This window comes from Thalassophryne amazonica, chromosome 10 (genome assembly GCF_902500255.1).
Source record: "Thalassophryne amazonica chromosome 10, fThaAma1.1, whole genome shotgun sequence".
Taxonomy (NCBI): domain Eukaryota; kingdom Metazoa; phylum Chordata; class Actinopteri; order Batrachoidiformes; family Batrachoididae; genus Thalassophryne; species Thalassophryne amazonica.
In genome coordinates this window covers 59,697,460-59,720,777 of record NC_047112.1, presented here as the reverse complement: position 1 = coordinate 59,720,777, position 23,318 = coordinate 59,697,460, and the positions used below count along the sequence as shown (strand labels likewise).

Here is a 23,318-nt window from a genome sequence, read left to right as displayed (position 1 = left end):
GAGCAGATCTGATTTGATGCAGGTGTTAGTTTTGGGGATGAAAATTTACGGGGTGATTCCATAATTTATTCCTCAGAATTGAGTGAGTCCATATTTTTTTCCCTCTGCTTGGTCTAAAAAAGTAACCGTTACTGACTGCCACATTTTTTTTTCTTGATTTCTTATAGTATTTCTTAAAGCCAGAAAGTTGCCATTTGAAATGACTTTAGTTTTGTGTCATGTCTGTGATCTGCTTTTTTTCTACTAAATTAAACAACTGAATGAACATCCTCCGAGGCCGGTGATTCCATAATTTTTGCCAGGGGTTGTATTATTCTGAACACTACTGTACATGCAAGGATGAGCCTATAAATGGATTTGTGCAACCAACATCTGTCATGTAGTTCTCATCAATAATCCTGAACATGAACAAAAATCAATACATCACACATTAAAATCACCACAGTATTATGTAGGCAAAGAAAAAAGTATGCAGGCAAATTGGCATTTATTAAGATCATCTGCCCAGATGTGCTTTTTATTGCTGTCTGAAACATTCTACAGTGAAAACAAGGAAAAAAGAAAAAGTACCACAAAATAGTTGTGATAAATATAAATACATAATTACACACACATAGTTAAATGCACAATTACATATGTCTTGTTAAAGCTTTTAGTGTAGGCAGTTTTTTAATCCACATATTGGCACCTTTCAAGATTTACAGTACAACTAACTGCTTTGAAAGACCTTTAAAAAGGTTAGAAATACTGGGAAAAGCCCAGAGGTGTTGGGGTGAACATGGTGAAAACAAGTTCATCTTTAAGAAAGCGTAAAGTATGTAGAAAATTACACACTGCCAATTTACATTATGACATTCAAAGCAAAAATTTTAAAGCCTGAGAAATCAGATTTCCATGCAAACAGAGAAAGCCTAAACTTTGACTGTCAACAAAATGCACTTGAAAGTCGTGGTTCAGTACAAAGTCAGTGACTGTACTAAAGAAAGATTTTCAAAAAAACAGGATGTACACTTCCAAAATCCAGTCATGTCCAACTGTAAAAATTTACGTTCAAGAAAAAAAAAGTTGTATTAGACATAAGTGTTTGTGTGGGGTTGTGAAGGTTGACAGTAATATTGAGATATAAATATGTGCAACTTTAAACAGGTTTTCTACTGAAACACTAAATGGTCTAATTTTTTTGTCAATGCAAAACATTTATTTACTGCACATGCAGTATATCTTCAAAGCATATTAGACATTTTAAAAGTTCTAACTGTGCAGATTGGGAAAAAACCCCTAAAATTATGCTTTTAACGGTACAGGTAATCTTGAAGTCCTTAAAACTATAGTATATTATTATCATCCATTACGGTGCTGTTCTTATAGTTTTGCCCCACCTACATTAAACAGTACTTGAGTGAGACTTTATACAGTGGAAAATTACAGCATAGTTATGAAACAATGTTTTGCTTTTAAACAAACTGACTACACACAAGTAAGCTATCAGCAGTGAGAGATTGTTCTATTATCACTGAGACAATGTAAACTCAAGTTGCTCATCAACAGGACTCTAAATCCACCCAAGCTGCCCGAGTGGATGCATGCATGTCTCTCAGATTTATATTTACAAACACGTCGACCTGCACACACAAATGCATACGAGTACATATATTTATGAATCAGCTGACTGCAACATTCAACTGCTATCTTGTTGAAGACTTTAAAGCATTAAAAAATAAAAATTGGCAGAGTAGCCCTTGGTAGAGAGATGCATTCGAGCGAGTCCTTTTCAAGTTCATTGCAATTTTTTGCATTTTAATGTTTGAATTGTATGAATCCAAATCATGACTGCAACTCTTAATTACTATCTGAAACAAGGGATTTAAAGGATTTATTAATTTTTCAAAATAGCACCATCCCAGGTGCAGTATAAGTCTCACCTGAGCTCTGAGTAGAATACGAGCATGCAGCATTCCATTGTACTATAATGCTACAGTTAGCATGCTAATGTCTACAATTAAATGTAACATTGACTGGATGTTAACATACTGCCATGACAACACAATTACATTTAGCATGTAACTTTTGGCATGCTAACAACTGAATAATGTTTATCCACACACAAACAGTGTGTGGATAAACTGTTTGCAAAGAAAATATTTACCACAAAATGCAGTGCTGAAGGGGAAAAAACCCAGAGCAACAGAAGGAGGCATTTTTCAGCCTCATCAGCACGGCTGAGTTGAGTTTTAAAAGACATCTCACACACTCCAGACTATCATGGTAAGTACAGACTGAGCTGGTTTTTCTACACCTTGTGGAGAAGCATTAACCAAGGACAGCTCGGATGGTACAGGGACACGTGGTGTGGTCCTCATCTCAGCTCATCTTCTCCAGGTAGGCAGACAGCAGGAGACCAGGAGGCAGAAAGTACTCTTGTTTATTCACAACTTCAGTCTGACGTCCACCGTTGCAGTCCATACCTGAAAAATCCAAAGACTAAATGAAAAAATAATTTTTTTAAAGTCACAGAGCAGCCACACACACCATGTTTTACTGTAGATTAGGAGGGTACTGTTGAAAAATGATTGTACTCAAATTTGAAGTTGTCTGAAACTCACTCATTACAATGTCCAGTTCAAATTTGTTGAAAAATCAAATTCTGATAAGTATATCATGGGTACAATAATCAATACTCTGTTCAGGTATGCAGTGTAGAAATATAACAATTTAGCATTTTCACACACACACACACACACACACACACACACACACACACACACACACACACACACACACACACACACACACACACACACACACACACACACACACACACACACACACACACACAGTAGTAAATACTGCAGTGTTGAATGGTAGGAAAAGAGGGGGTGCAATATTTGTCTTATAAGTTAGGATTATAATCAAACTGGTCTCAAACATTTCTACTCACTTGCAGAGACGAGGTCCATATACTGGCAGACGGCATGAAGCAGCAGTCGCTCAAAACTGACACACAAACAACAGCCGGTCAAACCTTCAGTTACTTTTGCAATTGGAATTATTACATTTTTTCTCTCATGACAATCAACAGAGTTCATGTATGTGTGCATTTGATGCCACCTGTTTGCTTTTCATTCATATCACGTTTATTTGCATTGCATTAGTTCTTGGTGCAATTTGGTGTTTTGCTGTTACCCATAATGCAATGCGGTGCATACATGCAAAATTCTTGGAGTAGCTCTAATTTGGCATCGCTCTCTTTACTCTGAACAATTTGTTCTTTCCCTGAGTATTTGAGCAAATAAATAAATAAATAACAGTGAACTAAAATTCCTGACAGTTGTACTTTGCCTTGCTGACCCCCCCAGTGATCTTAGGATTATCATGTTCCTGAAAGTTGTAATATTAGTGTTGAAAATGTGAATCCACACATCAGTAGAGAAACACAAACCAGAACTCCTGCAACAATCTTCTGCAGTGCTGCGCCATACTGCATTATGGGTAACTGGCACACTGCCCTTGAGGATTCACAGGTTCTACATTGGGTAGTGTTTATACAATAGGTTGCTGACATTTTTCAAGTGTGGTAATAAACTGTGTAAAGTTTTTATAATGATTTTAACTGAAAGTGCAGGAACTTTCTCATTAAAATGAGAAGGTTTTGTGAAAAATTGCATTTATCATTTGGCACATTTAGTTGATGTCATGTTTTACAACTGGCAAGATCAGATGCGGTTTTTGGTGCAGGCGAACTGGGCAGCCACCCAGGGCACATTTTTTTCATGACACATATGGGGGGTGGCACAACAAGCACTTAAAAAAAAAAAATCATTCTGCATCGCAAAGCGGTTATCATATCATTGTGTGAGAAACTGCCAAACTGACGCCCCGCAGCTGCAAGCAGGTGCCCCTGCCTGCTGACATGCACAAAACAGAAGCAGTGATAAAGGTTCGGTAGGTATCTCCTGCGTAACCGGGGACAGGCACGCTCCTCCCCGGGTCGTGTGCTCTGCTCCGCGGCTCTGGATGGAGCATCCTGCTCCCAGCTGCTCCACCTCCACAGTGTCTCCTCTCTGGCACAGCAAACTCCACTTAAGATTCCAAGATTCAAGATTCAATACTTTATTGCCATGCAACCAATGCAAGTTGCTATGGATTTGTTTCAGTGTGATCATAAAGAACAGACATAAAAAGCATAAGCATACACACAATACTCCACATAAAATCATACACATTATATCTGAAGAATTAAAAAAAAAAATAGACCCCCTTAACCTGAGTCAGGTTAAAGTGTCAAGTGCAAACATAGACTCAGCAGTGGCTTGTTAAAGTGCTAAGTGCAGTAGTACAGTACGCAGCAGATACAAAATGGACATATTGCACTAAAATGCTAAATAAATAAATATATAAAAAGATAAAAAGAAATACAACAATGTATATGAGCTCAGTCATAGTCATAAAAACCTACTTTCATAAGGTGCTGGTGCAGGGTAGGAGAACTATTTAAGTGCTTAATGGCTCTGCAGTAGGTGAGAAAGCGTGATGTTTTAGTGGATATGGCTCTCAACCTTTTACCTGATGGGAGGATGTTTAAAAGGGAGTTAGCTGGATGTGACTTATCTAGTAGGATCTTCAACCCTTTCCGACAGATACGTGTTTCGTAAATAGTAGAGATGGGAGGGAGTTCACAGCCAATGATCTTTGAGGCTGTGTGGACTATCCTATCCATCTGCATCCTCTGTTGAGCAGTGGAGTTGCCATACCAGACAGTGATGGAAAATGTCAGGACACTTTCAATAGCTGCTTGGTAAAACAGCAGCATCCCATTACTGGCTACCCTAAACCTCCTCAGCTGGCGTACGAAGAAGAGTCTTTGGTGTGCTTTTTTGGTGATGCAAGTAAGGTTCTCATCCCATTTCAGGGAGGAATCTATCGTAGTGTCCAGGAATTTAAAACTGTTCACACGTTCCACCTCCAATTCGTTAATGTGCAATGGCAGGGATGCCTTCTTTTGTCTGCGAAAGTCAACCACTAACTCCTTGGTTTTCGCTACATTTAACTCCAGATTATGGATGTGACACCACTGTATGAGTGAGTGGACCTCATTTCTATAGGCACTATCGTCCTCACCAGAAATTAGACCCACTAGCGTAGTGTCATCTGCAAATTTAAACATTTTCACAGTATCAGTTTGTGATGTGCAGTCATTTGTGTACAAGGAATATACGAGTAAAAGAGGTGACAACACGCATCCCTGGGGAGCACCAGTGCTTATATATTTAACCTTGGAGGTGTTATTGTGAATTTTGACCACTTGGGAGCGCTGTGTTAAAAAGTCAAGTATCCAATGACAAAGGGAACTATGAATTCCCATTTGCTGCAGCTTATAAAAGAGTTTGCTGGGTAAGATTGTATTAAAAGCAGAACTATAGTCTACAAAAAGCACCTTAGCGTAGTTGCCTGGGGTCTCAAGGTGCTGCAGGATGGAATGTAAACACATGGACACAGCATCGTCAACAGACCTATTTGCCCTGTATGCAAAGTGACCAGAGTCCAATCTGGCCAGTTTAGACAGGTGATCACATACTAGTCGCTCAGATTTTCTTAACCACGGGCGTTAAAGTAACAGGTCTGTAATCATTAAGGCAGCTAATATTTGGTTTCTTAGGCACGGGAATGATAACAGCCGATTTAAAACAAGCAGGGACACTGTTTTGCCTCAGAGACCAATTAAAGATGTCAGTAAAAACTGAGCCAGTTCATTAGCACAGAACTTTATAGTGGCAGATGATACAAGGTCGGGGCCTGCAGCTTTCCTGTTTTGTTTTTGTAACAAGAGCCTTACTTCACACCTCCATTTCGGCATGTCAGAGGACAAGTTTGGACATGCCTATCTCGGCTTTCAATGCTTACCAGTCCAGTAAGTATCAGAGAAATTGTGGAGAGCTGGACATGTCCAAACTTGTCCTCTGACACGCCGAAACGGAGGTGTTCCTTTGTCTCGCTTCCAAAGCGAATCAGTCTTTACGTGCGAAGCCTCCGCGCAGCTTTCCATGACAATATCTCTTGTTAAAAGTGAAATGTGCCGGAAAATGGCTGATGTCCAGCTCTTGTGATAACCAGAGAAAGAGCACACGACGGTCTCGTATCCACAGAGCCATCCGTTTAGAAATGGTCCGGTGGCTTGTGCCGCGTCGTCGCAGCTCGGAGCGGGGCGCGCCGAGCGTCCTTAAAGAGGTCCTTAAAGCTGTAGTAACAGTCCTTATTCTCTGTGAAGCCCGTAAAATTTTCACCGAAAGCCAGATAAATTTTTCGAATGGTTTCCAGGTGCCAGTCTCTAACAGCTTCTGAAAAAATTCTGATGGAAGAAAAGTCCTTTTCATTCCGCCATTTCCAGACAATGAAAATCCGACGAGGGGGCGGGACCACTCCTTCCCAAGGCGTGCTCACAGGCGAATGATGTCACCGACAGGCGTGGAAAAACTCACTCATGCGCACAAGGGTTCAAGCATGTCTGACGTAAAAACATATGAATGAAATCCATATAGTTTTTGAAAAAAATAAAAAGGACCGTTACTTTATTGACAGACCTCGTATAACATATAAAAACAACAATTTTAATACCTGTTGGCGAGATTGGTTGTGTAAACTGAGCGAGGCTGAGCATTAAAGAAGCTCAGAAGGTTTTCCTCAAGCACTTCCAGAGTTCCCTTTGAGAACACAAAAAGGTGAAAACATCAGAATTACACAGATTTGAGCTCCATAACAATCAAAAATCGTCATGCTGCTTTATGAAGACAGAGGGGATGCTCACCATGGGGATTTGTTTCCGTTTCAAAGTGGCTCGCAGCCTTCGGTCAATTCTCTGGAAGCAGTCCTGAGCAGTGAAGGCAGGATTTACTGTGGAGAGTTGAACAAAGGTTGCGTAATTGCCAGAGTCTGATACAGGCGAGGTTTAACGTGACGCCTCCTGTACAAACACAAAGATACACTCAACAAAAATACAAACGCAACACTTTTGGTTTTGCTCCCATTTTGTATGAGATGAACTCAAAGATATAAAACTTTTTCCACATACACAATATCACCATTTCCCTCAAATATTGTTCACAAACCAGTCTAACTCTGTGATAGTGAGCACTTCTCCTTTGCTGAGATAATCCATCCCACCTCACAGGTGAGCCATATCAAGATGCTGATTAGACACCATGATTAGTGCACAGGTGTGCCTTAGACTGCCCACAATAAAAGGCCACTCTGAAAGGTGCAGTTTTATCACACAGCACAATGCCACAGACGTCACAAGATTTGAGGGAGCATGCAATTGGCATGCTGACAGTAGGAATGTCAACCAGAGCTGCTGCCCGTGTATTGAATGTTCATTTCTCTACCATAAGCCGTCTCCAAAGGTGTTTCAGAGAATTTGGCAGTACATCCAACCAGCCTCACAACCGCAGACCACGTGTAACCACACCAGCCCAGGCCCATGGTGGCGGTGGGGTTATGGTATGGGCAGGCGTCTGTTATGGACGAAGAACACAGGTGCATTTTATTGATGGCATTTTGAATGCACAGAGATACCGTAACGAGATCCTGAGGCCCACTGTTGTGCCATCCATGAACATCACCTCATGTTGCAGCAGGATAATGCACGGCCCCATGTTGCAAGGATCTGTACACAATTCTTGGAAGCTGAAAATGTCCCAGTTCTTACATGGCCGGCATACTCACCGGACATGTCACCCATTGAGCATGTTTGGGATGCTCTGGACAGGCGTATACGACAGCGTGTACCAGTTCCTACCAATATCCAGCAACTTGGCACAGCCATTGAAGAGGAGTGGACCAACATTCCACAGGCCACAATTGACAACCTGATCAACTCTATGCGAAGGAGATGCGTTGCACTGCATGAGGCAAATGGTGGTCACACCAGATACTGACTGGTATCCCCCCCCAATAAAACAAAACTGCACCTTTCAGAGTGGCCTTTTATTGTGGACAGTCTAAGGCACACCTGTGCACTAATCATGGTGTCTAATCAGCATCTTGATATGGCACACCTGTGAGGTGGGATGGATTATCTCAGCAAAGGAGAAGTGCTCACTATCACAGATTTAGACAGGTTTGTGAACAATATTTGAGGGAAATGGTGATATTGTGTATGTGGAAAAAGTTTTAGATCTTTGAGTTCATCTCATAAAAAATGGGAGCAAAACCAAAAGTGTTGCGTCTATATTTTTGTTGAGTGTAGGTGTTGTAATGCTGCACTCTCACCATTCCTCTGGTCCTTGAGGACCTGGTTGGTGATTTTCTTCTTGGTTTCCTCTTCCTCCAATAGAGCTAAAAGTCGTTCCTGTTCCTCACCAGAGCAGTTCATGAAGTCATTCCAGGGCTAGAAGGAGAATCAGAACAACTGCTTAAGCCTGGTTCACACTGCTGATTTTAAAACTGTCTGTAGGTTTTCAAAATCTGAGAGACCCCACACATGGCGATAAAAAAAAAAAAAAAATCATATATTTAACAGTTTTGGTCATACAGTGTATGGTGTGTGTAAAGACAATACAACACACAAACAGATTTCACTCGCAAACATTCCCAGGTCAGATGGAAAATCTTGCAAAACCTCTTGAGATCAAACATGACTTTAGAGTAAACAAACATGGTGGACAAGGAAGAAGCAATGGCGATAAATTTGTGGATTGTGGACTATTTCTAACTGAGAAAAAAAATTATACAAAAAGAACAAAAGGCATTTGTTAAAGGAGTGGAGACAGCATGAGCACCGGACGTTATGGTGCGCTATGACAGCTGTTTTCATTTTAGATTCGCCTATGTGCTTCAGTCACCTCACTTTCTGATTGGCTACATGTCACATTCAACAGGCTGCATGCTTGTTTGTGCTCAGGGCACACCCCACACGCTGGGATATCGGGCCAAGACAATCCAACATGCTGAATATCCATGATTTGAGGTCTGAGCAGTCCCAACCTCCTTCCAAGCAGACTAGAGCACTCTGAACACACCACACACAGCAGGAATATCTGATAAAATTATCTTTAGAGCCATCACGATAGCCGGGGCGTCCTTAAGCTTGTCGGAAGGGGACGACTGGGTCAGAAATCTGCATACTTATCTTGCCAAGTGAACCAGGCAGTTCTGATTAACATTTAAAGTTAGGGTATGAGGCTGATATTGGTCAAAATGACTATCAGAAATTGGGGGGGGGGTCCCCCAAGCAGAGTCTATTACACATCTGAGTAATTGTTTTTCTGCTGCGTATGTTGGAGTAATTGTTTCACAGTTTAATGTTTTGTTAGATGGCTAGATTAGACAAGTACATCCAGTCAAGTGTAATAACAAATTAGTTGCTTTGAAAGTAGTATCAGTATCATATAGGACAGTAAAACTCGAATATAATGGATTCAGGTGGACCAGCGAATTTTGTATGTCATGCGTATAAAACTGACAAAATCTGTTATATGTATGTAATGGATTAGTTACAGTCAGGAGGTTCCAAACATCTACAGGGAATCCTAAATCAGGACTTGCCTCATTTAATGACGAGATCAAAACTTTATCTGAAAAAAATAAACGCCTGCCTTAAATAAGTGCTAGGCATTATGCACATTAAAAAGATTACATTTGGTGGAGTCACTCCTTTTTCTAAGTCCAGTGGTACCTTAAAATCCTAAAGCCTGACTTATGCTTCTGCAACTCTAACTCTGTGGCCATGCAATGATGTTGACGTGCATGTTATCATTTAAAGTTCAATTTACAGCAGGAACAGTGGCTGGATTAATTTGTCCCTCAATGAGCTCCACATCTTTATACAATCACCAACCTCCAAACCAAAGGTATGGTACATACAATTTCCTCCATGAATTGCAGGTCATTTGGGCATCTTTTTTCCGACTCCGTGTTGTGAAGTTGGTCATATTTGCGAACTTTTCTGCCAAACATATTTGATCCATGATTGTAATGTAATTGGCGTGCACACTGCAATAAAAATGACAGGAGAGGAAGGAGTGAAACCAGAAAAGTGACAAATCACAGCCTTTTGCGGTGTCAGTCATTTAGCAAGTGCACGTCACGGGGAGGGTTCGCAGCCAGGCAGAGGGCTCTGATCTAAAGCGCTTTGGCTCATCACACCCAGGGAAATATGTGAAACTTAACATCATATTACAGTGCAAGCAAAAAGGAAGCATTTTGTTGCACTTTCCTCGAATCGGCAAGTGTCAGTGCTGAACTTAATTTCATACCTCTGTTACTGGGCACATCAAGACTGCTCTGTCTAGTTTTTAATGGAAATGCATTGTGATCGGACAGGACATTCTGTCCGATGTGAGCGAAAATCCGTTATACAAAATCTTGGTATATATGGTGTTTATTACATGGAAAACCATACAAAAGCATTAGGACTTTTGCTTTCATACTGGGAGTGTAAATATCCGGTTTATACAATGATGGTTTAGGCAAGTTTTACTGTACTGTGCCATCCCTAATTTAAATCACTTGGAAGCAAGGAAAGCTCTAATTTAAAAACACCAATAGACTTTTTCTATAATTCATTTTTGCCACACAACCAATACTGTAGAGCAGGGAGCTCAGTGGATAAGGAGCTGGCCTGCCAATATGTAGACTTCTCACTCATGCTACCTTGTGTCCTTTGACAAGACACTTCCTCTGCATTGTCCCAGTCCACCCAGCTGTAAGTGGACACCAGCCTTTGCTGGGGAAGTAACCTGGTTCAGTCTGGCATCCCGAATGGGGGAAGTTGTAGCTGCTCATCCACTTCGCATTACAGATCTCCAGAGATAAACACAAATACACCTCAAAGTCTATAGGCCTGACTTACTCTGACTACTACACCAACAAAAGCTTTTTTTAAGGGCATCCCGGTAAATTTCTCCTCATGAGATGTCACTGAGCTGACACTAGAACAAAGTGAAATCTAACAAAGATGGAAATCCCAGTAGACTTTGGCTGTTTAAATCAATTTTTATTTATTTATTTTTTAGGATGAGCAGATGATGAGATATTTGCTGGGGCAGATTCTTCAGGACTAAGTTTGTCAATACAGATACTGTATCAAATGGAAGAAGAAGAAGAAAAAAGAGCCAAACATAAGACAGATTGTTTCTGCAACTACACTGTTTCTGCAACCTCAGTGGGCATTGACACCGAAAATAGTATGATGTTTAAGAAAAGAAATGGGCTCTGGGGGTGGGATTATTACATCAGGTTATGTGTATAAAATGCAATACAATGCATATTATTTAATTTATATCTGATGGCACAGCATTGCATGACACTTTACAATGTTACTGACCTACTTTATTGCTCCATAAAGATTTAATGCAATAGAATATGTATTCATATTATAATTTATCTGCCATGTGCTATCTTGTTGGATTATTTTGCAGAAACAAACCAAGTTCAACATTTTTGACAGAAGGGGGTATGAAGATTTTTGTGGCATGCCATTGCTTATGGATGGTTTCTTTCAGAGTGAAATGTGTCCGTGTCCACAAGAAATGGTCTCCAGCAAGGCAGTAAAGTTTACTCACAGCTGACCTACCTCAATGTAGCTTCTATTGGTGCAGGCTTCAGTGAAAATGGACGGGATGGTCGGATTACTGCAAACTTCCAAGTCATCTTTGGAACATTCATCTCTCTCAAGAAGGTTGGCAAGGAAGCGTGCTGGTTATCAGAGGAGATCAATGGGACCCTGGTTATATACACTGACCATTTTATACCGCAGAACAGTGTACCAAATAAAATGTCCTTGACTGCATGTCAACAACAAAGTCCTTTTAGTTGTTAGCAAACAGGAACACAACTGTCTGCTCACAAACTAAAATATGATGACGGCTTCAGCTTGTAACATCCAGGCAGACTAAACCACTTACCACCATTTGTTTTTCAGGTAGTGGCATTTTTGAGCAGAGGTTAGTATCCACTCTTTTTGGATGGAATAAACTCTCCTGAATCTTGCAAACATGGATACCAAGCTCAAATTTAAAATTTTCATTGGAACAACATACTTAAAAATGTATCCCTAAATAGTAGGGATATGAATCGTATAACAACTCACGATTCAAATTCGATTCCGATTCTTGGGGTGACGATTCAATTCAGAATCGATTTTCAATTCAAAGAGCTCTGAGAAATAGTTATATTACTTAAAAAATGTTTATGTTTAAGAAAATGCAGCTTTACAAGGTTAATCAAGTGATTCTAGATGTAAATTTACTTATCTGCTTTGCTCGTTCAGAGTTGGCTGGCAGTTTAGCGAAGCGCTGGTCAGTACTCGGCAGAGACCGCTGCTCCCCTCTTTTAGCTCCGGGTGATGCCGTATCATGTGGGCTTGTGGATCTGAAGTGTTTCCGAAGTACTTGACTTTCATTTTGCAGATTTTGCACACTGCATAAGTCATGTCAAGCTCCTTCTTACGCAGCAAAAAATAAAATCCAAAATGCGGCCAAACATTTGCCTTCAGCAAAGGTGGTGCTGGCTGAATTAGCTCTTTGTCCGCCATGCTAAGCTGCAGCTCACGAATGTTTGAAGCACACCAGACTCTCCCCACGCGGGGACGCTGTAGTACGGAAGCTGTTGCCTGACAAACAGTACACGCAGCGAGTAAGCAAGAAAATGTTTTAAAAAATACTTTTTAAAAATCGATTCTTGGCCATTTTGGATCGATTCAGAATCGTAATAAATAAGAATCGCGATTCGGACGTGAATCGACTTTTTCCGGCACCCCTACTAAATAGGCAAAATTTTACAGTATTTCAGCCAATGCTCTTTGCTAATGTTGTCCAGCATGTGCAATGTGATCTTATATTGCTGTCTCCGTTTTGAATATTGCTTAATAAGGTTTCCATATATATTTGTATAGAAATACAGCTGTTGCAATGAATATTCCACCATCTTGGATTATTTAGTTTAAGCAACTAACCAACGTACATCATGCTACGGTCACCCTACCTTCACTCGGATTGGCAGTTGTCGTGTTACCTCATTCAGCATTTGCATGAAACAGACCCTGTTTAATTTGGCCAAGCCTGGCTGGCAGCATAGCAATAGGGCAGCAGCTATCGATTATTTTAGTAAACGAGTATTCTATCGATTATTCTGGCATTTAATAGAGTAATCGGATAAAAAGTACTTCTGTGTTTTTAAACAACATCAATAGTCCAGGGCTCTCCCTAAGCAATGGCACAATGTCACTGCGCCAAAGTGTTGGCATTTTGCTGAATTGGCGATGGGATGTGGCTTTGTTTTGTTTTCTCCAACTTGTAAAATGTAACCATTTTTTATTTATTTTTTTTTTAATAAAGGTTGGTGGACTGGGTCCCTGCATGATTTTTTTTATCCCTCTTTCTCTGCAATTCAGATGCATTTCAGCTGGAGGTTGAACATGCAGCCTCGCAGTCAGTTTTTTTTTTTTATTATTTTATTTAAGTTACCGTGTTTGTGAAGTGTTGTGTGTTGCCCAAAAAAGCAAAAATTAAAAAGTCAAACACTCAGTGTGAGTCTGATGGAAACACAGAAGAAAGAGTGGACTTCTGCTGTTTGTCAATGTAGCCGGGGACAGAGCTGTGACTCGCCCGGTCTGAGAGCCCCTCACACTGGGCAGAGAGAGACAGCAGACAGCCACCAGGTCAATAGTCCCTCCCCACGTAGAGCAGACCGTGTTTTTAAAAAATACACAAACAGACTGCTTCGCTTTAAATGCACAGTAAGTCTATTTCAGATGATCAGGGTGGACCATCTTTCTCTTAAAAGGCTTTATTTTACCCTGTGTGTCACGTTGGAAAGCGGTAGCTATCGTTGCTAATTTGATTAGCTGTTATGCTCCAGTCTTCTTCTGTTTTTTTTCTGTGGACGTTGCAGCGCCACACACAGGCCTGGCATATGTACTACAATGTTAAACGAAGCTTTGAGGCACAGAATTTACCTCAAACATTTTTTGTAATCGAATTATTCGTGTTACTCGATTAATCATTTCAGCCCTACATAGCAACTGCTTGTCTCTTGACTGAAGATGAATAGCAGATAGTGACTAGCTGCTAGTTGCATTGCCTGTCTATTGTAGCTAATGTGACCAATGGGTGATGAGGGTCCCAGCCGTGCTTGACATCATGGTAAATAATGCTGTCAGATCACCCTATGTAATGACACCTGCATTGTTTATTCCCTGCACTGTTTATTCGGTAAAATAATAGTTTTCATATCTGAAAAGTTAACACCAATACTTATGTGTTTGTAAAAGGCTCATATCGTTGAATATATTGGTTAGGCCAGTGATTTTCAACCTTTTTTGAGCCGTGGCACCGTTTTTATATTTACAAAATCCTGCGGCACACCACCAACCAAAATAATATTATAATGCTATTACCTCTGGTTTTGCGCAAAACCCAAATATCATTATTATTATTATTATTAATAGAAAATCGATACAGAAAACACCGCATTTCGAAAATCCTCAAGCATTTTGCGCTCTGATCTCAAGTAGGGCTGTCACGATTAGGAATTTCTGGAGACGATTAATTGTCAGACAAATAATTGCGATTGACGAATATATTGTCTATTTTTTTCTTTTTTCCCTTCTTTATATTCTACTATTGTAGTATAATTACACAACTCTGGAAGAACATTTGGCTTCTGTGAGTGGAGAAACTGGGAATGGTGCAACATTTTTATTTTTATCTTCATTTTACATACAGTCCCAATTTTTTCTGAATTGTGGTTGTTTCTGTTGCATTTCTGAAATTGTTTCTCCTTATCAGTCACGTTTTGTGCTTAAACACTGCATTAAGCTCAAGATTGAACAAATAAATACCTTTGGAAAATAACAGCTGTTAAAGTTCAGAGTTCTCACCTGCTTTTTGTGATCTGTGCGTCTGAACATTGTTTTTTTTTTTTTTGTGGCTCAGTTCATTCATATATTCTCATTTTTTAAATATGTTTTTAAAGATATTTGACCATTTATTTCATCTCATGATCTCATAAATTCAGCATACGACGCGCACATGGTGTGAACAGGACGGTAACGGCAGAATCACACCTTTAGAGAAAGTTCAGAGAGAAGTAAAGGCAGCTTCACGTTTCCGTTTTGTTAACGTTCACTCGGGTTAAAATCCTCTCTCTGCTCCGCGCTCGCTGCGCACTGAACCTGCATTCAGGAGTCTCCCTCACCCACCCCCTCCCTCACCCACCCCTGTTAACTCCGCCTGTTAACTCAGCGCGCGCACACAGGCACAGACACACACACCGACAGCTCCACATTTTAGACGGCTTTTGAAGAAGACGGCACTGTTTTAATCGGCCGTCAGCCTCCTTGTTATTGTCCCGCCTTAAGACGAGAGCGAGGCTGCAGCACGTTTGACATCAGATTCTGAGTCGTTTTATGCTTTGTGGATAAAATAAATAATTCACGGTAATTGCGAATATGAAAAATAATCGCGAATATGAAAAATACCCACGGCACCCCTGACGATCGATCACGGCACCCCGGTTGAGAATCACTGGGTTAGGCTATAATTCTTTTTTACATGTATTTTTCCAAGTTAGAGGTTTGGTAGGTTTGTTACATTTGCTACATTGTCATATTATACTGTATGTGGAAGGTTTTACTATTTTCACATAAAATAATGTGACCACAACACAGGAGAATAGTTCAGTATATTTGTGTATCACCTTTCAGTAAAAATACATTGTAGTAGTCATCTTATTAACCTGTTCAATATATGGTGTGACGAGGAACAGTAGTACAACTGGGTTATCTTATGATTAATGCACGTGATGGACTCCAAATTATGATTTATTGATGGTAGCTAGTTTGTTTGGGCCTTGCTTCATTGATCAATTTCTTCCTTTTCTGTCCAATAAATTTCTAGAAGCTTACATTTATCTTTTAGAAGCATGTTTGCAGGGGTGATCAACAGTCACAGAAGCACTGGAGAACAGAATGATCTGATCGCAGTGCAATACAAACTTACTGTTCTCCTGGCGGCGGAGGCTCTTCTTGCCTTTGGCTCGGGGTATGAGGTCAGAGTTGCGGATGGCTTGATTGATAAAAAACTGCTTTCTCTTTGTTGGTGACACTCTTTTGGCCGGAGAGCTGGGCAGGGAGACGCACTTACGTTCTTCTATCAGGCTAAAAAACAAAAGTAAAAATCACATTTATAAGGTATGCTGCTGCAGATCCTCAAGCCAATTGTTAAACAGTTCAAGTGTTAAGACACCATCTCTTGATTTTGTAGAAATCTTTTGTTCCATACAGCTATATCAAGAAACCTGACAGGAATGTTTCATAATGTGATCCATACTGTGAACTTGTAGCAGTGAATTGTACTGAACGGTGAACGAGGTGCATGAAACACCACTAAAAACACTACAAATTCACATAGTTCTATTTAATAGCTTGAGTTGTTTCGGGAAGCCAGACTGTAAAGCTACTGAACAAAAATGGCCTTGACGCGAGGATGTTTCGCTTCAAATCGCAGAAGCTTCCTCAGCTAAAATTCTTGCTCTGGTAGTCTGACTTCTGTCTGACCCTTGTTGAGAACTTCTCTACTATGGAAACCACCTGGACAACTGAGAGCCTTCACAGAAACAATGTTAAATCAATTTTTATTTATTTTTTAGGGTGAACAAATGCTGAGAGATTTGCTGGGGCCGATTCTTCAGGAATCAGTTTGTCAATACAGACAAATGGAAGAAAGCAGAAAAAAGAGTCAAAGGGTCAAACCTAAGACAAGCTATTTCTGCAACCTCAGTGGGTGGTGACACCGAAAACAGTAAGCTTTAAAACAGAAATGGGCTCTGTGAGCCTGGGACTATTCCCTCAGGTTATGCGTACAAAATGCAGTACGATGCAAGATGAGTGGCCAGAGCATCCTTTAGCTGTCAGGGGAGTGAGGCCTATTTACTCCTGCTAGCCTCCGTCATACTACGAGGTAAGAATATCTGGCAAGCAACCTCTACCTATGACAATTTCATCATTTTTGCCAAAGCTTGTGTATCTTATATGTTGTTCAGAGGGTGCTATGTGAACATCTCATGTCTCTGCTGTATATCCCTTTCTGCCTGGTAACAGTGAACTTGCTCTGCTGATGCAATTTCACCCTTTGCCCCTACAGGCTAGACGCTAAAGCAGAACTACTGGAGTGAAATAATATGTCATGCTGCAACTACATATTATTGTCATTACAAATTCATCTCTAGGTCATCATTAAAAATGTCGAAATATGAAAATGCCTGTCTCAGTTTCCCATAACCACAGGAAAGCATCTTTAAAGGTCCAACCAACATGACCAATGGGCCCAAAACCCAACCACTGAACTTATAATTATATCAAACAGCTGCTGATCCTCATATATGTAAAGGCTGAACAACCTTCAGAGCTTGCAGGATGATTCAGATTAAATTTCATCTCCCCTGTATGAATTTATTTGGTTTGTATCACCTGCATAATTTCTTTTGGCTACTGTGGTTTCTGCTTGGGGTCACCACAGAAGGTACCTGGTTCAAGGCCGCTGAACCAGGGACCTTCTGTTTGCGAGGAAAACTAACAAACCACTTGCACCTTCACAAATTAGAGCTGACGGACTGGTAACATCACACTGTGCTCCTGTAAATTATGATTTTTCATTGTTTTACTAAATTTCTGACGACTACGTTGACTCAGTCATCATCTTTCGGAACAGTGGGCCTGATTCACCAATATCTTCTTAAGAATCTTCTTAAGGACATTTTAAGAAGAAATCTAAAAAGATTCTTAAGAAAACTCTATGTCAGAGTCATCAACGTGTTCTTAAACTGCAGAATTGTTCGCAGTTGCATTCTTAAGTTGATGAATCCCATCTCCTCGTAAACTGAAAGCAAGTGCCTGGTGAACCTAATTAACATATGATTACAACCCCTGGCAAAAATTATGGAATCACCGGCCTCGGAGGATGTTCATTCAGTTGTTTAATTTTGTAGAAAAAAGCAGATCACAGATATGACACAAAACTAAAGTCATTTCAAATGGCAACTTTCTGGCTTTAAGAAACACTATAAGAAATCAAGAAAAAAAAAATTGTGACAGTCAGTAACGGTTACTTTTTTAGACCAAGCAGAGGGAAAAAAATATGGATTCACTCAATTCTGAGGAATAAATTGTGGAATCAACCTGTAAATTTTCATCCCCAAAACTAACACCTGCATCAAATCAGATCTGCTCGTTAGTCTGTATCTAAAAAGGAGTGATCACACCTTGGAGAGCTGTTGCACCAAGTGGACTGACATGAATCATGGCTCCAACACGAGAGATGTCAACTGAAACAAAGGAGAGGATTATCAAACTCTTCAAAGAGGGTAAATCATCACACAATGTTGCAAAAGATGTTGGTTGTTCACAGTCAGCTGTGTCTAAACTCTGGACCAAATACAAACAACATGGGAAGGTTGTTAAAGGCAAACATACTGGTAGACCAAGGAAGACATCAAAGTGTCAAGACAGAAAACTTAAAGCAATATGTCTCAAAAATCAAAAATGCACAACAATACAAATGAGGAAGGAATGGGAGGAAACTGGAGTCAACGTCTGTGACCGAACTGTAAGAAATCGCCTAAAGGAAATGGGATTTACATACAGAAAAGCTAAACGAAAGCCATCATTAACACCTAAACAGAAAAAAACAAGGTTACAATGGGCTAAGGAAAAGCAATCGTGGACTGTGGATGACTGGATGAAAGTCATATTCAGTGATGAATCTCGAATCTGCATTGGGCAAGGTGATGATGCTGGAACTTTTGTTTGGTGCCTTTCCAATGAGATTTATAAAGATGACTGCCTGAAGAGAACATGTAAATTTCCACAGTCATTGATGATATGGGGCTGCATGTCAGGTAAAGGCACTGGGGAGATGGCTGTCATTACATCATCAATAAATGCACAAGTTTACGTTGATATTTTGGACACTTTTCTTATCCCATCAATTGAAAGGATGTTCGGGGATGATGAAATCATTTTTCAAGATGATAATGCATCTTGCCATAGAGCAAAAACTGTGAAAACATTCCTTGCAAAAAAAGACACATAGGGTCAATGTCATGGCCTGCAAATAGTCCGGATCTTAATCCAATAGAAAATCTTTGGTGGAAGTTGAAGAAAATGGTCCATGACAAGGCTCCAACCTGCAAAGCTGATCTGGCAACAGCAATCAGAGAAAGTTGGAGCCAGATTGATGAAGAGTACTGTTTGTCACTCATTAAGTCCATGCCTCAGAGACTGCAAGCTGTTATAAAAGCCAGGGGTGGTGCAACAAAATACTAGTGATGTGTTGGAGCGTTCTTTTGTTTTTCATGATTCCATAATTTTTTTTCTCAGAATTGAGTGATACCATTTTTTTTCCCTCTGCTTGGTCTAAAAAAGTAACCATTACTGACTGCCACAATTTTTTTTCCTGATTTATTATAGTGTTTCTTAAAGTCAGAAAGTTGCCATTTGAAATGACTTTAGTTTTGTGTCATGTCTGTGATCTGCTTTTTTTCTACAAAATTATATAACTGAATGAACATCCTCCGAGGCCGGTGATTCCATAATTATTGCCAGGGGTTGTAGTAGTGATGTCAGTCTGACACCAAAGCTCCGATCCTTGCTTCAAACTCGAAGCTGTATTCTCTTTGAACCACTGCTTTAAAGCTTGCTTTGCGGCAGAGCAAATGACGCAAGCGAGAACGTATGAAGCAGTGACTGCTTCAGTCCCGAATGAATCGCTTCATATTGCGAGATGAGTCAACGTGAGACTTGCTTCAGGAAGCTTCTGCGCGCCAAAACACACCTTAAAGGCACCTGTCACAACAAACAACATCATCCGATGTATAATTCCTGTGAGCTCTCGTGTTTTTTCAAAAGCTGGAGAAGTTGTCAGCAAAGAAAAAATAAAAAATCGCCTGAGTCCACAAACAGTGGAAAACCTTATGCCGCGTTCACACCGGGCGCGATCAGACGCTACAGATTCGCGGGGGTCGCGTGGCGACGGAAGCACCACCTTCGCCCGGTGTGTCGCTCTGCTTGGGTGGACTTTCGCCGCGAAAATTCGCTCCAATGCGTCATCAAATAGGAAGCGCTTCCATTCCGCTTGGCGTCAAGTCATCATGACGGACCTTGATCACACAGAGCGAGTTGTTGTGGAAAGCTCCCAATACAGGAAGTATCATTATTTGCTGCAGGAGCTGCGTCTGGATGATGGCCGCTTTCAGTGGTCCTTCTGCCTCTGCGGGACCCAGTTTGAGGACCAACTGTCCCGTTCACGCGCGCACATGTAAACAAAAAAAAAAAAAAAAGAAACTCCGCTTCTTGCTGCAGCTCGCTCTTCCCCCAAAAAAACTGTCATAATTGTGTTTAGAAACCAGTCACCATTTGTTTTATTATACATCTGTGTAGTTAATTAATAAAATATTCTCCAGAGACAATTCGCTCGCGCGCGCACGTAACAAAAAAAAAAGAAAAAAAAAAAGAAGAAAGAAAGAAACTCCACTCCCCCTCCTGCGGGGCTGCTCCTCGATCTTTCCCCCAAAAAAACTGTCATAATTGTGTTTAGAAACCAGTCACCATTTGCTTTATTATACATCTGTGTAGTTAATAAGTAAAATAATCTCCATGGATGATTCCCTCGCGCGCGCGCATGTAAAATAAAAAGAGAAAGAAACTCCTCTCCCACTGCTGTGGTGCTGCTGCTCGCTCCAAAAACTCTGTCATAATTGTGAAATAAAGGACAAAAGAGACATAAGTCCTGCTCACAAGCTGCTACCAGAGACAGGACATGTTCACATCTTCAAACTCCAGACATCTCCACGTCACTACATATTCAGTCCCTGATTGGTCATCGCGGCGCGAAGAGACGAAAAAGTTCAGCTTTTTCAACATGGGGAGGAGGGCAACGCGATGCGATGCAACGCAACGCAACGCAATATCGCGCTACAAATGCGCCAATCGCTCAAAATTGCTTCACTCGCGCCCATCGCGTCGTGCTGCGTGACTTGGCGCCAAAACGCATCATTCCATAGGGATTATATGGCAACCTGTGGCTGCAGTCGCTCGTGTCGCGCCCGGTGTGAACGCAGCATTATTCCTCAATTAAAACCTCTGAATTCCCATCCCCAAAATTCATGACTGTCCTGAGTTACACAAGCGCAGCCCACATTCCCTGCACATACTTTGTTTCCTAAAGGACACCTTCTCTCAATCCCAGATACTAATCAACATATACTGAATCAGCTGAACATATTTTGACAGTGTTGTCTAGTATTTCACCACTAGATGTCACTGAAATGAAACTTTGAATGAATGAACCCATGTTCAATACAATTGGCAAAGTGGCTCAATACTGCTTTATTGCTTCATTTGAGCATCACTAATGATTAGCATAAGTAACAGCTGATCAATGCCCATAAACGGGTATGGAACTGTACTGCCGTGTCCAGAGGCAGATTTCATAAAGAGTAAATGGCCCTGTCACACCTTTACGATTTAGCCTGCTTATACCGACTGTATTAAAACACTGGCATACATTCTAATAAATTAACGCAGCTGTCACACCTTGACGATTAACCAGTGTATGTCGCCAACCCCGTTTCCACCCAGTGGTTCAGGTCAGTACTGCATGGTGTTGTGCCGGTCACAAACAGACTAATTTAACATTATTTTTTATTTTCATTTTTTATCAAGGTGGACCGTTTTCATTGTGTACAGAATGCTGATGAGTCGACTGGCTGTGGCAAATGCTGCCGTGAATGATTGGAGTGCTGTGACTGAGTGGCTGTTTTCAGGTCCGCTGATCAGACCTGAATAATGAAATGCTGTGATGATTTAAGTTTTTAAAGCACCAGTCGACTGCGATCATTGTGCCATTGCTTAGGGAGACCCCTGGACTGTAGATGTTGTTTAAAAATGCAAAAGTACTTTTTATCCGATTACTTGATTAATCACCAGAATAATCGATAGAATACTTGATTACTAAAATAATCGATAGCTGCAGCCGTACTCTTATGGTAGATGAAGGCACAAAAAAACTATCCGGAAATGGCACAAAAAAAATCTGCCCAGTGGGTAAAAAGCCACAAACTGGAAATGTCCGCGACATATGGGTTGCAGCGGAGCCACGTTACTTCCGGCAAAGTGGCCAATCCGAAGTCAAGAATTCGCACCTCTGTGACTGGCCGCCCGATGAAAACAAGCTAGGGCTGCATTGACTGTCTAATGAAATCAGCCAGTTTTGTTTTGTCTCTAACTTGCTTCTGACAGCCAGCTGATAGCTCTCATTGCCTGGAACGATGAGATTTATACACCAAGCTGACCTGAAATTAACCATTGTACATTAACCACTGTACATTAAATTGACTTTATTGACGAGTCTGACCTCTTTAAAAAGTGACCAAATTACGTTTGCATTGAGCTCGGCGATGTTTTCATCTGCCAAAAATGGCCACCAGAGGGCGCTCGGGTAAAGTCCAGGACAACCCATTAATGAACAGAGATTTCACGGAAATATCGCATTTTAATGAACTTCAACCAATGTGACATGTCGACACTTTAATGTGCGTGTACTCCTGAGTGTTCATAGGATTTGTTCTCACTAAAGAACAAGTCTTGGATAGGAAAATATTCATGAATGCCACAATCTTCGTAAAAACTTCAAAAGCAGGACTTAAAAACAAATTTGTTCTTAAGAACTGTTCGTGAATAAGACAATGGTTGCAAAAAGAATAGAGCCTGTTTTAGGCAGGTTTTTGTCGAAACAATTAATTATATACGTTAGCAAGTAAAATGGCTGACATGAAAAATTATTTAATGTCGAGTTAAATTGAGCTAATGCCACCGCTAACTAGCCGGCTAGCCAAAAGGTCATTATTTTCACTCACATAATATCCTCCTCTTCATGGTTATTAGTCAACACGACCATCTTATTGAAACAGCACAACCTAAACGACACGCTAAATTAAAAAAAAAAAAAAAAAAAACTTCAAGCACGTTAGTAGATTAGCTAACTAGCTCCCTGAGCTACTAGCTGGGAACAAAAATAGCTGCTCCTCCCACTACTACCAAAGATCGCAAAAAAAAAAATAACAAGAGCGCTCACTCATGTCTTGGTTGAACACATTATGTGCACAAACGAAAACCAAACCAAAAACTGTACAAAATACGTAAAAAATAAATAAATAAAAAGCCGCAAATAGACTTTTACTTGGGCAATGGAAAACGGGCAGGTACAAATACGTAAATAAAAATGCAAACAGTATCTGTATAAATGTGTATATGTTGAGGTTACTAG

General features: G+C 40.5%; 1 protein-coding gene across 2 annotated transcripts; it reads right to left on the bottom strand.

The window, feature by feature from the left end:
• Positions 1 to 517: 517 nt before the first annotated feature.
• r3hdm4 (R3H domain containing 4) lies at positions 518 to 23,096 on the bottom strand. Of its 2 annotated transcripts, XM_034180071.1 has the most exons (9): positions 22,909 to 23,096; positions 15,996 to 16,153; positions 11,570 to 11,691; positions 8,266 to 8,383; positions 6,803 to 6,888; positions 6,613 to 6,698; positions 2,939 to 2,994; positions 2,824 to 2,836; positions 518 to 2,474 (listed from the first exon to the last, which is right to left on the bottom strand). In XM_034180071.1, the coding sequence occupies exons 1-9, from the start codon at positions 22,947 to 22,949 to the stop codon at positions 2,435 to 2,437; spliced, it is 720 nt and encodes a 239-aa protein (XP_034035962.1). In that variant the 5' UTR covers positions 22,950 to 23,096; the 3' UTR covers positions 518 to 2,434. The 2 variants fall into 2 exon arrangements, with proteins under 2 accessions (XP_034035962.1, XP_034035961.1); XM_034180070.1 differs by lacking the exon at positions 2,824 to 2,836 and having other exon boundaries at positions 518 to 2,465.
• Between the last annotated feature and the right edge of the window lie 222 nt (positions 23,097 to 23,318).

Excerpts from the sequence above, each read along its gene's own strand:
- r3hdm4 (XM_034180070.1), bottom strand. The coding sequence starts at position 22,949 with ATGGTCGTGTTGACTAATAACCATGAAGAGGAGGATATTAT. Across the intron at positions 2,995-6,612 it reads ACAACCAATCTCGCCAACAG|TTTTGAGCGACTGCTGCTTC; the intron begins GTATTAAAATTG and ends TTTGTGTGTCAG. Across the intron at positions 2,466-2,938 it reads TATGGACCTCGTCTCTGCAA|GTATGGACTGCAACGGTGGA; the intron begins GTGAGTAGAAAT and ends TGGATTTTTCAG.